The 12,125-nt window shown below is 30.8% G+C and overlaps 1 protein-coding gene across 3 annotated transcripts; it reads left to right on the top strand.

The window, feature by feature from the left end:
* Positions 1-4,216: 4,216 nt before the first annotated feature.
* On the top strand, positions 4,217-12,050 carry LOC107928933 (katanin p80 WD40 repeat-containing subunit B1 homolog KTN80.4). 3 transcript variants are annotated; one of them, XM_041086640.1, is made up of 20 exons: positions 4,224-4,600; positions 4,723-4,888; positions 5,035-5,165; positions 5,453-5,570; positions 5,693-5,919; positions 6,483-6,585; positions 6,760-6,830; positions 6,985-7,059; positions 7,164-7,307; positions 7,413-7,635; positions 7,947-8,016; positions 8,116-8,621; positions 9,481-9,540; positions 9,616-9,734; positions 9,835-9,972; positions 10,090-10,164; positions 10,275-10,387; positions 10,596-10,712; positions 10,799-10,867; positions 11,509-12,050. In XM_041086640.1, exons 2-20 carry the CDS (start codon positions 4,861-4,863, stop codon positions 11,570-11,572), a joined length of 2,451 nt encoding a protein of 816 aa, XP_040942574.1. In that variant the 5' UTR covers positions 4,224-4,600; positions 4,723-4,860; the 3' UTR covers positions 11,573-12,050. The 3 variants fall into 3 exon arrangements, with proteins under 3 accessions (XP_016715730.2, XP_016715729.2, XP_040942574.1); XM_016860241.2 differs by having other exon boundaries at positions 4,217-4,600; positions 7,947-8,621; positions 11,512-12,050; XM_016860240.2 differs by having other exon boundaries at positions 4,218-4,600; positions 7,947-8,621.
* The last annotated feature ends 75 nt before the right edge of the window (positions 12,051-12,125 follow it).

The following is a 12,125-nucleotide window of genomic DNA, read 5'->3' as shown; positions in this document are numbered from 1 at the left end:
TTTCCATTAATTGTATATCTATATTATTATTTAAATCCTTAATTGAATTAGTGTCACAAGTCAATTAGTCACCAACTCGATTAAGGAAATTACGAAAATGTCACTTTGTAATTAAAATAAAATATGTTATTCAATGATATTTTAATCTTTTTTTTAAATCAAATAAAAATTTTGCATATGGCATGATATTTACACCCCTATATTCTAAATACATAATTTTCAAACGCATACGCGTTTGATAGAATTTTTAGTTTAATCTATAATTTTATGTCTATATTTATACTATACTTTTAAATGTTTAGCCCAGTTATGAAATTGCCAAAAAAAGCCATTATTTTTATAAAGTAATAAATATTATTTTGAAAAAGTTATTTAGCTTGATTGACATCGATATTGTTGTCAATGTAAGACGACGCAAGTCCAAGCTTGCTTTTACTCTTATTTACAAATTGAAAAGATATTATACGCAGTTCTAGGCATTATATAAAAAAATCTAGAAAAATACTAGAGTTGAAACTAAAATATCATGATCTTTAATGTCTTATTTTTTACCATTTAAAATAAAACTTTATTTAATTTTTATGTATTTTATATAAAATTTTCATGAGAAATAATAATAGAAAAAGAAATGCATAATGACCTTTTTTATCCTCAAACTTTACGAAAAAGTCATTTTAGTCTTCAATTTAAATTTTCGTCTCATTTAACATTTGAACTTATATTTTTTGTCAAATCACCTTAAAACGGATGAATAAAAAATTAACGTTTGTTAATTTTGCTGATATGGCATACATGTGAATTGCCATGTAGATAGCACATCATCATTTAATTGATTTTTTTTTTAAATTTAGAAAATATAAAAAATATATTTTATATAAATTTTAAATATTTTGAATGATTTTTAATTTTCAAATATAGTTTTTATAATTTTTTTTATTTTTAAATTTTAAAAATAATTAAATGTTAACGTTTCATCCACGTAACAATCCACGTGTATATTAGCGGCATAAAATGTCAAAAAGTATTAATTTTTTCATCTATTTTGAGGTGATTTGAGAAAAAAAATTTTAATATTTAAAAATATGAAAATTTAAATGAATGGTAGAATGACAGATAAAAAATTATTATGAAAAAAAAAACATCAGGGGATTTTTGCACATGCAGCAATGTGACTGTTCACAAAAATAATGATACAAAAGAGTTGGTTTTTGGTTTGTTTACAATGATAATTCCCATACGTGTAATCTTTTAATTAAAAAGATTAAATATTTTTTATATGTCTTAAAAGAATATTTGTGAGATCCAATGAATTCTTGAAAATAATTTGGAAAATATCGAATAACCTCACAAATTTTATTGCATTTGAAAATATTTATTGTCTATATAATTAAAGTTATGAACATTTATTTAATTATACTTACGTTATGATTTTCTCAATTTATTTGGATGAGACGAAATCATAAATTCTGTCACCGTCAAAATAAAATTATAAAGATTTTTTTTGGAATAGCAAAGCTAAAAAAAATGTTAAATAGTTTTATTTGGTTAATTAATTTTTTAGAGGGTCGAAATGTAATTTTTATTTAAAAATGGGTATAATTTTTATTATAAAACTTGATAACTAAATCTCATTTAAAATTATGTTTATTTAGTCTGGTAAATTTAATTTTCACGAAAAATTTAGTGGTGTGACACTATAATATTATGCCATGTCACCATGCTTTAATATTTTTTATATATTTCAAGTTTAAGGGCATGTTTGGTTCGCTGTATTGGATTAGAGGCGTAATGGAATAGAGGTGTAATGGATTAGAGGTGTAATAGCAAATCAATTGTTTGGTTGAATGTAATGAAATAGAGGCGTAATAGTAATCTTGTGTTTGGTTGAATGGAATAGAGGTGCAATAGCATAATGGAAAAAATTAAAATGACTAGAATACCCTTAGCATAAATTTGTTTTGGTAAATGATTATTGTTATTGTTATTTAAAATTTAATAAGATTATTATTATCAATAATAAATAATTTAATCATATTTAAACATAATAATTATTAAATATATTATAATTAAAATATATAATTTAATAAAATTCTTAATAATCAATATTCTTATATGAATTTACTCAAATCATAATATATGATACTATAAAATTTAAATTAACATAATTATTATTAAATATATTATAATTAAAATATATAATTTAATAAAATTCTTAATAATTAATATTCTTGTATGGAAAAAAAATAAAGATACTAAAATAGACTTAATTACTAAATTTAGGGGTAAAAAATTAAATTAACTCTTATTTAACTTAAGCCAAAAAAAAATAAAATTTAAAATCACGTAAGGACTGTTGAAAATTTTCAAAAATTAATTATTTTTCAAATTTAAGTGAATAATATGATAAAATAAAAATTTTATTGCATTAATGACATGCAATGAAAAATAAAAAAAAAATATTTATATTATTTATAAAGTTATCAATTGTACAAATTTACATATAGCAATTCAGTCCAAGTTTTTTTTAATGAATTTATATAGCTTTATATAGTTTTTTTAATAGTTTAATTAATTAATAATAATATATGTTATAATTAATTACATTATAAATTTTTGCATTAGCTTTATAAAACGACAAATTAAACTTCTTAAAATTTCAAAAGCATTCAATTTGATGTATAAGTGAAACCTTTTCTTTTTGACCCATTTATAAATTATTTTCTTTTTTTAAGTCAGTAAAAAAAATTAAAAAAAATCTTGTAATTTTACTTTTGAAAATAGTTATGGTTATTATCAGATAAATTGGGTCAATTCGATTTTATTTTAATTTTAAAAAATAAATTTATATGAAACTTGAAATAATTGAAATGAAATTAATTGATATATTAACGATTATGTCTGTTGGGATTTTGTTTTTGTGTATGAAAATCGAATAAGGTTAGGTGTGATAATTGGATTAGGTATATTAATACAAATAAAATATATAATTTCTTTATTTTTAATTAGATTTTATTTGATTTAGTCAATTAAAATAAACCGGAAAATAATGTTGAGAGAGTTTCTTAGTTGAAATGGGTTGGATTTAAGTTTTTTGCATTAAAATAAATTGAAAATTTAAAGTTTTTTCTGTATACATTTGACCTACAATCAAAGTTTCACGTGTATAATTACACCAGATCAAAATTTAATATAATTTTAATTATTATATTGTTGATTTTTGCTAATTACTTATATGTCAAGTATTGAATTAGCAAATTTAATTAATTTTTTATCAAATTCTAGCAAACTAAAAAAAGAGAGGTTTTTCTTGTAAGTTTTTATTTTACTTTCCATTTTAAATTTTCTTAATTTCCCTCCTTTTTTACTTCTCACTCCCTTTTTAGTTAATTTAAGCAAAAAATACAATTAACATTCCGAAGAAACCTTATTAATTAGGAATAATATACTATACATCCTCAAACTATGACTTAGGTTTTAAATTGGTCCAAAGATTTCAAAATATTTTAATTGAATCCTAAAAATATTTATATTGTATCAATTAAGTCATTTCATTAGTCTAGCCGTTAGTTTGGGCATTAAATATTCACTCAAAATTGACATAAACATATTCAAAATACATGGAACAATTTGTAAATACGTGTGTGATTATTGCATACAGAACTTGGATTTAACATGTTAAAAAGAAGAATAAAGAAATCGCCTTTCTAAATTTTATTGGCACACACTGGCAAAGCCAAAAATTTTATTTGGAGGGGGATGAGATAAAATTATAAAATTTTGTGTTAAAATGCTTAAATTACATTAATAATTTTTTGAAGGCTAAAATACAAAATTTTCATTCATTCAAAAGTTAAAGAATTTAATTCGAATGATTTATATTATGAGAGGGGCTAAATGGATATTTTACCACTTAACGAATGGGGCCAAACTCGTGTCTGCCGTCATGTCTAAACTATCTATAGAATAAGTATACATATGTTTACAGTTCAATTAAAGTATTTTAACACATATTTACAAATTGATTAACGTATTTTAAATATATTTTAGGTCAGATTTGAAATCGCATTTAATGCCTAAATTGCCAATTAAGCCAGCATAAGGAACAAGAATATTTTGAAATTTAGGGATTAATTTAAAATTTAAGAAATAAATCGGGGACGTATGGTAACATTAACCCTATTAATCAGTTAAATAGAATTAAAAATTAAAAAGGAGCAACGGCAGTGAAACCTGAAAGCGGCCCCTTCGCTTCCTTCTTTCTTTATTTTTCTTAATCATTTTAGTGATTTTATATATCTGGAAAAATCTTGTTTGTTGGAGTTTGGTTTTTAGGTTAAAGATTTGGGTTTTTTATTAAGAAAAATTTGTTAAGAGAAAAACTGGGTTTGAAAAATCAAACAAGAAAAAAAATCAAATTCTTCTTACTTATTCATAATTTCAAAATCGATTTTTTTTTGTGTGTACATTTCTTGCATTTTACAACTACTTCTCTTCTTTTTCTTCTGGTATATATATAAAAAAAACACACACAAATTTTGGAGGAAACCCAAGAAAGGAAGATTAAACACTGAAGCAATCTCTCAAAACTGTTGTATTTCATGTAAGTGTTTGGTTTCTGGTAAAATGTCATTTGCTCCTTTCTTTTTGTTTAAGTTTTTGTATATGTAGATGCTTTACTTAATGTTGCTTCCGATCTAACAGTGAAAACTGTCGATTTTGCAGTGGTGGAAAAATGGTTGAATTAATGAAATGAAATGAGGATGAGATCTACGGCAACGTTCATTTTATTTTTATTATTTTTTTCATTTGAATGTTTGCTATAGCCATTGTTAGGGTTTTATCATATAGTTCGTTCCTGCCATGAGTACCAAACGCGCTTACAAGCTACGTATCCTTTTTTTTAAAGGTTTTTTATTAATTAAAAATTGTTTCCAATTGATTTACTTGCTCTTGGATCTCTTTAGTTTTATATGCATTTGTAGTTTTCTTGTGTTCTTTTTTTCTTATGGTGTCCTTAACAAATGTAATAAATAGAAGAATTTGTGGCACATTCTTCAAGTGTGAATTGCCTAAAGATTGGAAGAAAATCGTCGAGGGTTCTTGTGACTGGAGGGGAAGATCACAAGGTTAATCTTTGGGCTATCAGTAAACCGAATGCCATACTGGTCAGTTCTCTCTCTTAACATTTGCTCAATGCTTATTATTAAATTTGTTTCAAATACCCTTTTTGCAGTGATCTTAGTAGTGTTTTCCCTGTCATTGGTATGCTTCAGTTTGTTATATGCTCACTAGCTACTAAGGGGGAAAACGAATGTAGGATGCAGCAAACAATAGGATTAAATTACTGTCAATTATCGAGAAAAGGGCTAAACTATTCTACCTTTGATAAAATTTCATTTTGGAGATCGATGAATTCTTGTTCCATTGTTGTTGTGTTTGAATCATCTACCAGAATTTATCAGGACACACAAGTGGGATAGATTCAGTGACCTTTGATTCCTCGGAAGTTTTGGTAGCTGCAGGTGCTGCAAGTGGTACCATTAAGCTATGGGATTTGGAGGAGGCAAAAAGTATGTTTTTCCAATTCTGTAGACTTTTGTTTTTCCTTCAAATATACATGTTGCTGCATGTTAAATGTTGGCCTTAACTATTTTATATTGATTTTCTGTTTTGCAATCTGATACTTTTCTAGTTGTTCGGACTCTGACTGGTCATAGATCCAATTGCATTTCTGTGGACTTCCACCCCTTTGGCGAGTTTTTTGCATCTGGCTCTCTTGATACAAATCTAAAGATATGGGATATCAGAAAGAAAGGGTGCATCCACACTTACAAGGGTCATACTCGAGGAGTCAATGCAATCAGGTTCACACCAGATGGTCGATGGGTTGTATCCGGTGGTGAGGACAACATTGTGAAGGTTGGAGTTGCCATACTTTGGTTCATCATATAAATTATTTTGTACTAACATGATCCTTTGTTTGTAGACATTTGTTACTCTTCTGTGTTCCTTTTTCTTTCTGTGGTTATGGTAGGGTGAATGAACAACGGAAGGGTTTCATTTCTTTTGGTGGTCTGTCTTGTTGCTATTACTCTTGTTTCTCTGGAATTGGAATTGAGATTGTGGAGTCCAGAGTCAGGCTATGCGAAGTTGAGGGTGTTGGATAAACCAATAACCTTGTTTCATCTCAAATTGTTTTTGATTCACTGAGTCAACCAACTTTAAAAACCTGGCTGTCATAAGCTCCCTTGTTTACTGTTAAAACCGTTAAATGACTTTGCATGGACCCATAGATGTGTTGTTGGTTTACCGCTATTTGGGTTTGATTTCTGCAGGCTATTTCATTGTTTTAAATGGTATAATTGTCAGATTGGCATGTAGGTTGTTTACTGTCAGTACCATTTGATAAAACATTTTTACCATGTAAACAGATTTAAATACACATGTTAGAATGATCTTTTCCATGTCCTGTGTATCAACAGGTGTGGGATTTGACTGCTGGAAAATTGTTGCATCAATTCAAGGATCATGAAGGTCAAATTCAGTGCTTAGATTTCCATCCACATGAGTTTTTGCTGGCTACAGGTTGGTTATTACCTTCTATTAGAATAGCTACTGCATATTCCTCATTGACTTGAGATGTTATTCTATGTTGTCTAAAACTTAATTCTTAGTGTAAGATCTGTTATGATGTCCAAGGAGGTTGTAAATCCTTCTTGTGTGTTCTGATTTTCTTCATACATACTCTTGGCTTCACAGGTTCAGCTGATCGGACTGTTAAGTTTTGGGATCTTGAAACCTTTGAGCTTATTGGTTCAGCTGGGCCTGAGGTACTTTCATTTTCTTTGGTGCTGTTATTAATTCTCTTACTAGAGTTAGAGATTAATGTTGAGATCAGAAGATCTTCTACATATGTTTAGATCTAGGATCTTTTATCTTGTTTTATGGAGAAGTGTATGCATGAAGCTTTCTTTTCTACTTTAGACTGCAGGTGTCCGTTGCTTGACCTTCAATCCTGATGGAAGAACTGTACTCTGTGGATTGCATGAAAATCTGAAGGTGAAGTCTTTTATCAATTCAACTTTCATTAGTCTACAATATTTACCAGGGAATGCTTTATGCTTAGTCCGGTTTGCACTTCATTTTTCTTTTCCAACTTTTAGGTTTTCTCTTGGGAACCGATAAGATGTTATGATGGTGTGGATGTGGGATGGTCTAGATTGTCAGATCTTAATGTTCATGAAGGAAAGCTTCTTGGCTGCTCATATAATCAAAGCTGTGTAGGAGTATGGGTTGTAGACATCTCGGTATTGCTCAACTTTCTACACTTCAAAATATTTAATTGGTCCATCTTTCTTTAATGGCAGTCATTGTGTTAACATTTTAATATTGAATTTTGATCACTGGCACAGCGCATAGAACCATATGCAGTTGGTAATGCTAAACGTGTAAATGGTCATTCTGAACCTAAATCTCATTCAGGTGGAAACCTCTCTGTATTGAATGAGAATAACACAAAAGCTAGTATGGGAAGATTACCTGTTTCACAAAATCCTGATCCTTTAGTGAAGGAAACAAAATCCCTTGGAAGGTTGTCCATTTCACAAAACTCAGATCCTGCGAAGGAGTCAAAAAGTACGTTATATTTTATCCTAGTTTTTCGTTGTTTGCATTTCTACTAGACTTTCTCTTTCTTGCTATTAGTCCAAAAGGTCTTAGGAGAGACAAGTCAAATCCATCAGTCTGAACTTCTCAACTTTTTGACCAATAAAACAACAAAAGTAGAAGGCAAAAGTGGATTGATGGATAGGAGATATGCTTCACTGTTCTCTTCTACTTATTTTGAGTCTTCAAAAAGTTATGAAATATCTGGAAGTGCTGATGGGAGGGGGTGCAACCATTACCTGTTTATCTACCTGATTTTGCTTTTTACGTAATGGTTAAAGCCACAGGAAATGCACCTGGTACCCCTCACCGGGTCAATTTAAACGCTGCTCGAAAGACAGCTCAACAGAGGTCGGTAACAGTTCCAAGGAGGAGTTCTACAAGGGCTAATTCAGCTGTCACTGTTCCCACTTTTAGCAAGTCTGATGTTGTACCTGTGCTTGTTCCTAGAAATGATATGAGGTCGGAGCAGGCTGCTGAATTAAGAAAAGAAGTTGGAATATCTGAGAGAAGTTTGGAGCAAGTCACTGAATCTAGAAGAGAAGTTGGAATTACTGGAAGAAGTTTGGAATCAAGTCAGTCGGCTGCTGAATCAAGAAAAGAAGCTGGAATAGTTGGGAGAACTTTGGAGCAGGGAGCTGATTCGAGAAAAGAACTTGGTATTGTTGGAAGAACAATGCCATTTTCTTTGCAGTCAAAGACGTCTAGTTTTCGGAAGTTTCAAAATAGCAGGGAAGACTTGGACTGGCCAGCTATCTCTGCTCCGCTTGAGAATGCAGGTTCTAGGGTTGAATTCAGCAGTGGTTCAGACAGGAGTACTCTTCCTTCTGTTAAAGGTCCAATTAACGGAATGTCTGCTGCAGAAATGAATGTGAGGGAAGATAGGTGCATTGGCTCTGTCAGGACTGAACCAAACTCGGTGGTCGAATTGCCTTCAAGCTACCGGGATGAAAATTGTATATTTTTAAAACTCGTAACTTAACATTCTGCTTCCATATTTTAGCTGCTGCTTTTTTTTTCCCTGAATTTTATATTTTGTATAATATGTTTGCTTAACCTCCAATTTCATCATTAGTCCTTGAATTTGTTTATGACTGAAAATGTTTATATTGAAATGCTTTTAGTAAAGGACAGTGCTTGTGGTAACAACTAGATTTTTCTTGAGACTTAACAGGAACTACATAAGAGTGAGATGGAGAGAACAATGATGAGAACCTTCTAAAGTTCTAATAATAACTTCTCTAGTTTTTGGTTGTATAAAGAAAATGACATGTTTGGGAATATTGAAAAATATAGTCTCTTTGGTATTTAATTTGAACATGAGTTAAACCAAATGGCTAAGCCTAGAAGTTGCTTTAGAACTTAAAGAAATTCACCTTCTAAGAGTCTCTGTATCTCTCTCTCTCTCACACATGCATACACACATGAACATTGGATCTATGTTAACAAAAGAATTGTAGTTCTAAATTAGTTCTTCTGGTCTCGAAATTGACTATATTTCTATGCATTTTAAGGCTGGGTTATATTCTTATGTGTATCTTTATCTCTCTTTAGGTCGTTATACCCTTTGGATAACATATTTGAACCTGAGGAATGTTAATGTATAGCATTATCCGTGGTTATGAATTGTGATTGAAAAGAACAACTGATTTGAACTTCAGTTTCTGCTAAATTCTGCTTGTGGGCATGTTGTCGTAGTTCATGTATTCTGGATTTGTTTGGTTTTCAGTTTTGGTCTAGCTTGAGTAGGCTTTTATTGCATTTTCAAGTTGAAATGATCAACCATTCTTGCTTGACTTTAATCCTTTGTTTCAGATGATGCTCAAGTGCAAAAATCACATAGAGATGCGTATCCTTTAGAAAGCCAAAAAGGAGGTATATCAGTTGATAGCTTGTTGTTATGCACAATTCTGTGAACTTATCACTCAACATCTTTAGTCAATTATTCAGGAAGAACACGTTCAGTAATCCTAAATTTGGAGAAAAGGAGGAGATCTAATTTTGATGGACCTACTTTGTGTGCCTCTGCACGGAATGCATCTGTGGCAAACATGCCTTCTTTCGACGTGGTAAAAGCATATCTAAGTCTGTATTCACTTTCTTTCCTATTTCTCCATATTCTCAAAATCCCTGTCAATACTAATGATGCATACATGTTAACTTTTGAAGTATAAACAAAGAAGACGATACTCTTCTTCTGTGGAAAAAGAAATGCCTTCGGCCACTGATGAGGATGCTGTTGCAGATGTAATGGAGCAGCATGATCAATTCATTGGTTCCATGCAGTCTCGTTTAGCTAAGTTACAGGTGATTATAGAAAAACTTGAAGTCATATTAACGGATTTTTTGGATGCTTTAGTTGGTCACTTCATAGTAAGATATCTACAGTGTTGAAGTTTTCATAGAATATTGCTGGTTATATAGGTTGTTCATCGACTATGGGAAAGGAATGACGTAAAGGGGGCAATCAGTGCAATGGAAAAGATGTCTGATCATGGTGTATGCAGTTTATGTTTATTAATACATCCATTCATTTTCAAAGTTCTAACTTTTATGTAAATCAGAATATATTGATGAGCCACTTTTTCTTTTGATGATGGAAATTGCAGGTGCTTGCTGATGTGATGAGCATTGTTACTGAAAAAATAGACATTGTAACATTGGAAATTTGCACTTCTCTTCTGCCACTTCTATCGGGTCTCCTTGGAAGTGACATGGACAGGTCGGAACAGTGTCATAATCTTGCATTTTTTATTCAACTTTATAGTCACTTGACCTCAGGTTTTATATTTTCCATTTGTTCTGGAAACATCAATTGTTTTCAGTATTTCTCTGTGGCTTTAAGCTTCAATACTTAATAGGCAGTTAAAATTATCGTAACTACTGGTATCTGGATGAAGTTTCGATATTTAAATGTGACCTTTGTATAGGCATTTGAGCATCTGTCTTGACATGCTGCTTAAGCTGGTCCGGATATTTGGTTCAATGATATATTCAACATTATCAGCTTTGGCGCCTGCCGGTGTAGACATTGAGGCAGAGCAAAGGTCAGACCACTTGCTTCTAAACTGTAAATTTAGTGTTCAAATATTCAGTTATTTGGGTATTAACCGAGATTTCGTGCTGCTCCTAGGTTTGAGCGTTGCAACCTCTGCTATATAGAACTAGAAAAAGTAAAGCAATGTCTTCCCACTCTTACTAGGTGAGTATGGCGTTTATAAAACCTGCATAAACACCATAGGTTTAACTGTATGGGTAAAAGTATCATGGAGGCCCTTGTACTAGGAGCCAAATTGCATTTAACCCCCTCTACTAAAAAAAAAAGGGCAAATTAGTCCATGTTTTTTAAATCCATTTTTGCTGTTAAAAATTGGTCCTTGAACGTCTGCATGAGGTACATGTGGCACGCCACGTGTCATTGTTAAGTTATTCTGTTAGTCATGTCAGTTTTTAACAGTATAAATAGATAAAATTTTTAACAGAAAATATTAGTTTGCTCTTTAATCTAAATTGATTATTTTGTTAAAAAATTCATCCATTTTTTCTGTCAAAAATTGGTCCCTGTATGTCTGCATGAGGTTCATGTGGCATGCCACGTGTCATTGTTTAGTTATTCTGTTAGCCATGCCAGTTTTTAACAGTATTAATGGATAAAATTTTTAACAGAAAATTAATTTGCTCTTTAATCTAATATACAAAGATGAATTTGCCCCTTTTTGGAGTAAAGGGGGCAAAAAGCAATTTCACACCTAGTATAGGTGCCTCCACGGTACTTTGCCATATGCTTGCTCTAGAGATCTTTTTTTATTTATTCTTTTCGTTTTCTTTTGTTTTTCTCCATAGAAGAGGGGGATCAGTTGCAAAATCTGCCCAGGAATTGAATCTAGCACTTCAAGAAGTATCATGACTGTAATCAACACATTGGATGCGTTCACTAAGTTTATTCTGTGCTTTTACGGATTAAATCCTTCAAGTTTAGGCACTGAAATGCCTTATTAAGCACCGACCACTACTTTGTAAGTCCTGCTTTACCTTGTACATTTAACTGCTAAGCTGATTCAACTGCAAATCTGCAATGACCGAAAAATGAAGACGAAAGGCTAATTAGGTCGACACTTTCCTGCTGGATTGCTGCATAGTTTTTCTGTCGCTTTGTATGCACTGCTCGGTGAGTATACCGATCTTGTGTTAGAACACAAAATATGTTTGCACATCCAGTTGTATCTTAATGCCTTCAATGACTAATATCTATTTTTGTTTTCTATCAGATGTATTATATAAGGATAAATAGTATGTATCAGAGATGGGAATGCATATGTTTGGGTTTTATGTTTTAATCTGTTGAAAACCTAGACATAAAAGAATGTTGAGCTTTCTATTGAGAAGTTTTTGCTTGATTTATTTTGAATATGGAAGGAGAATTAAAGACAATTGTTCAATTTTCTTAAAAAGTTAATTTT

The sequence above is a fragment of the Gossypium hirsutum genome, chromosome D01 (assembly GCF_007990345.1).
Source record: "Gossypium hirsutum isolate 1008001.06 chromosome D01, Gossypium_hirsutum_v2.1, whole genome shotgun sequence".
NCBI lineage: Eukaryota > Viridiplantae > Streptophyta > Magnoliopsida > Malvales > Malvaceae > Gossypium > Gossypium hirsutum.
This window is presented reverse-complemented; position numbering and strand designations above follow the sequence as displayed.

Excerpts from the sequence above, each read along its gene's own strand:
- LOC107928933 (XM_016860240.2), top strand. The coding sequence starts at position 4,861 with ATGAGTACCAAACGCGCTTACAAGCTAC. Across the intron at positions 5,571-5,692 it reads GGATTTGGAGGAGGCAAAAA|TTGTTCGGACTCTGACTGGT; the intron begins GTATGTTTTTCC and ends ATACTTTTCTAG. Across the intron at positions 10,713-10,798 it reads GACATTGAGGCAGAGCAAAG|GTTTGAGCGTTGCAACCTCT; the intron begins GTCAGACCACTT and ends TGCTGCTCCTAG.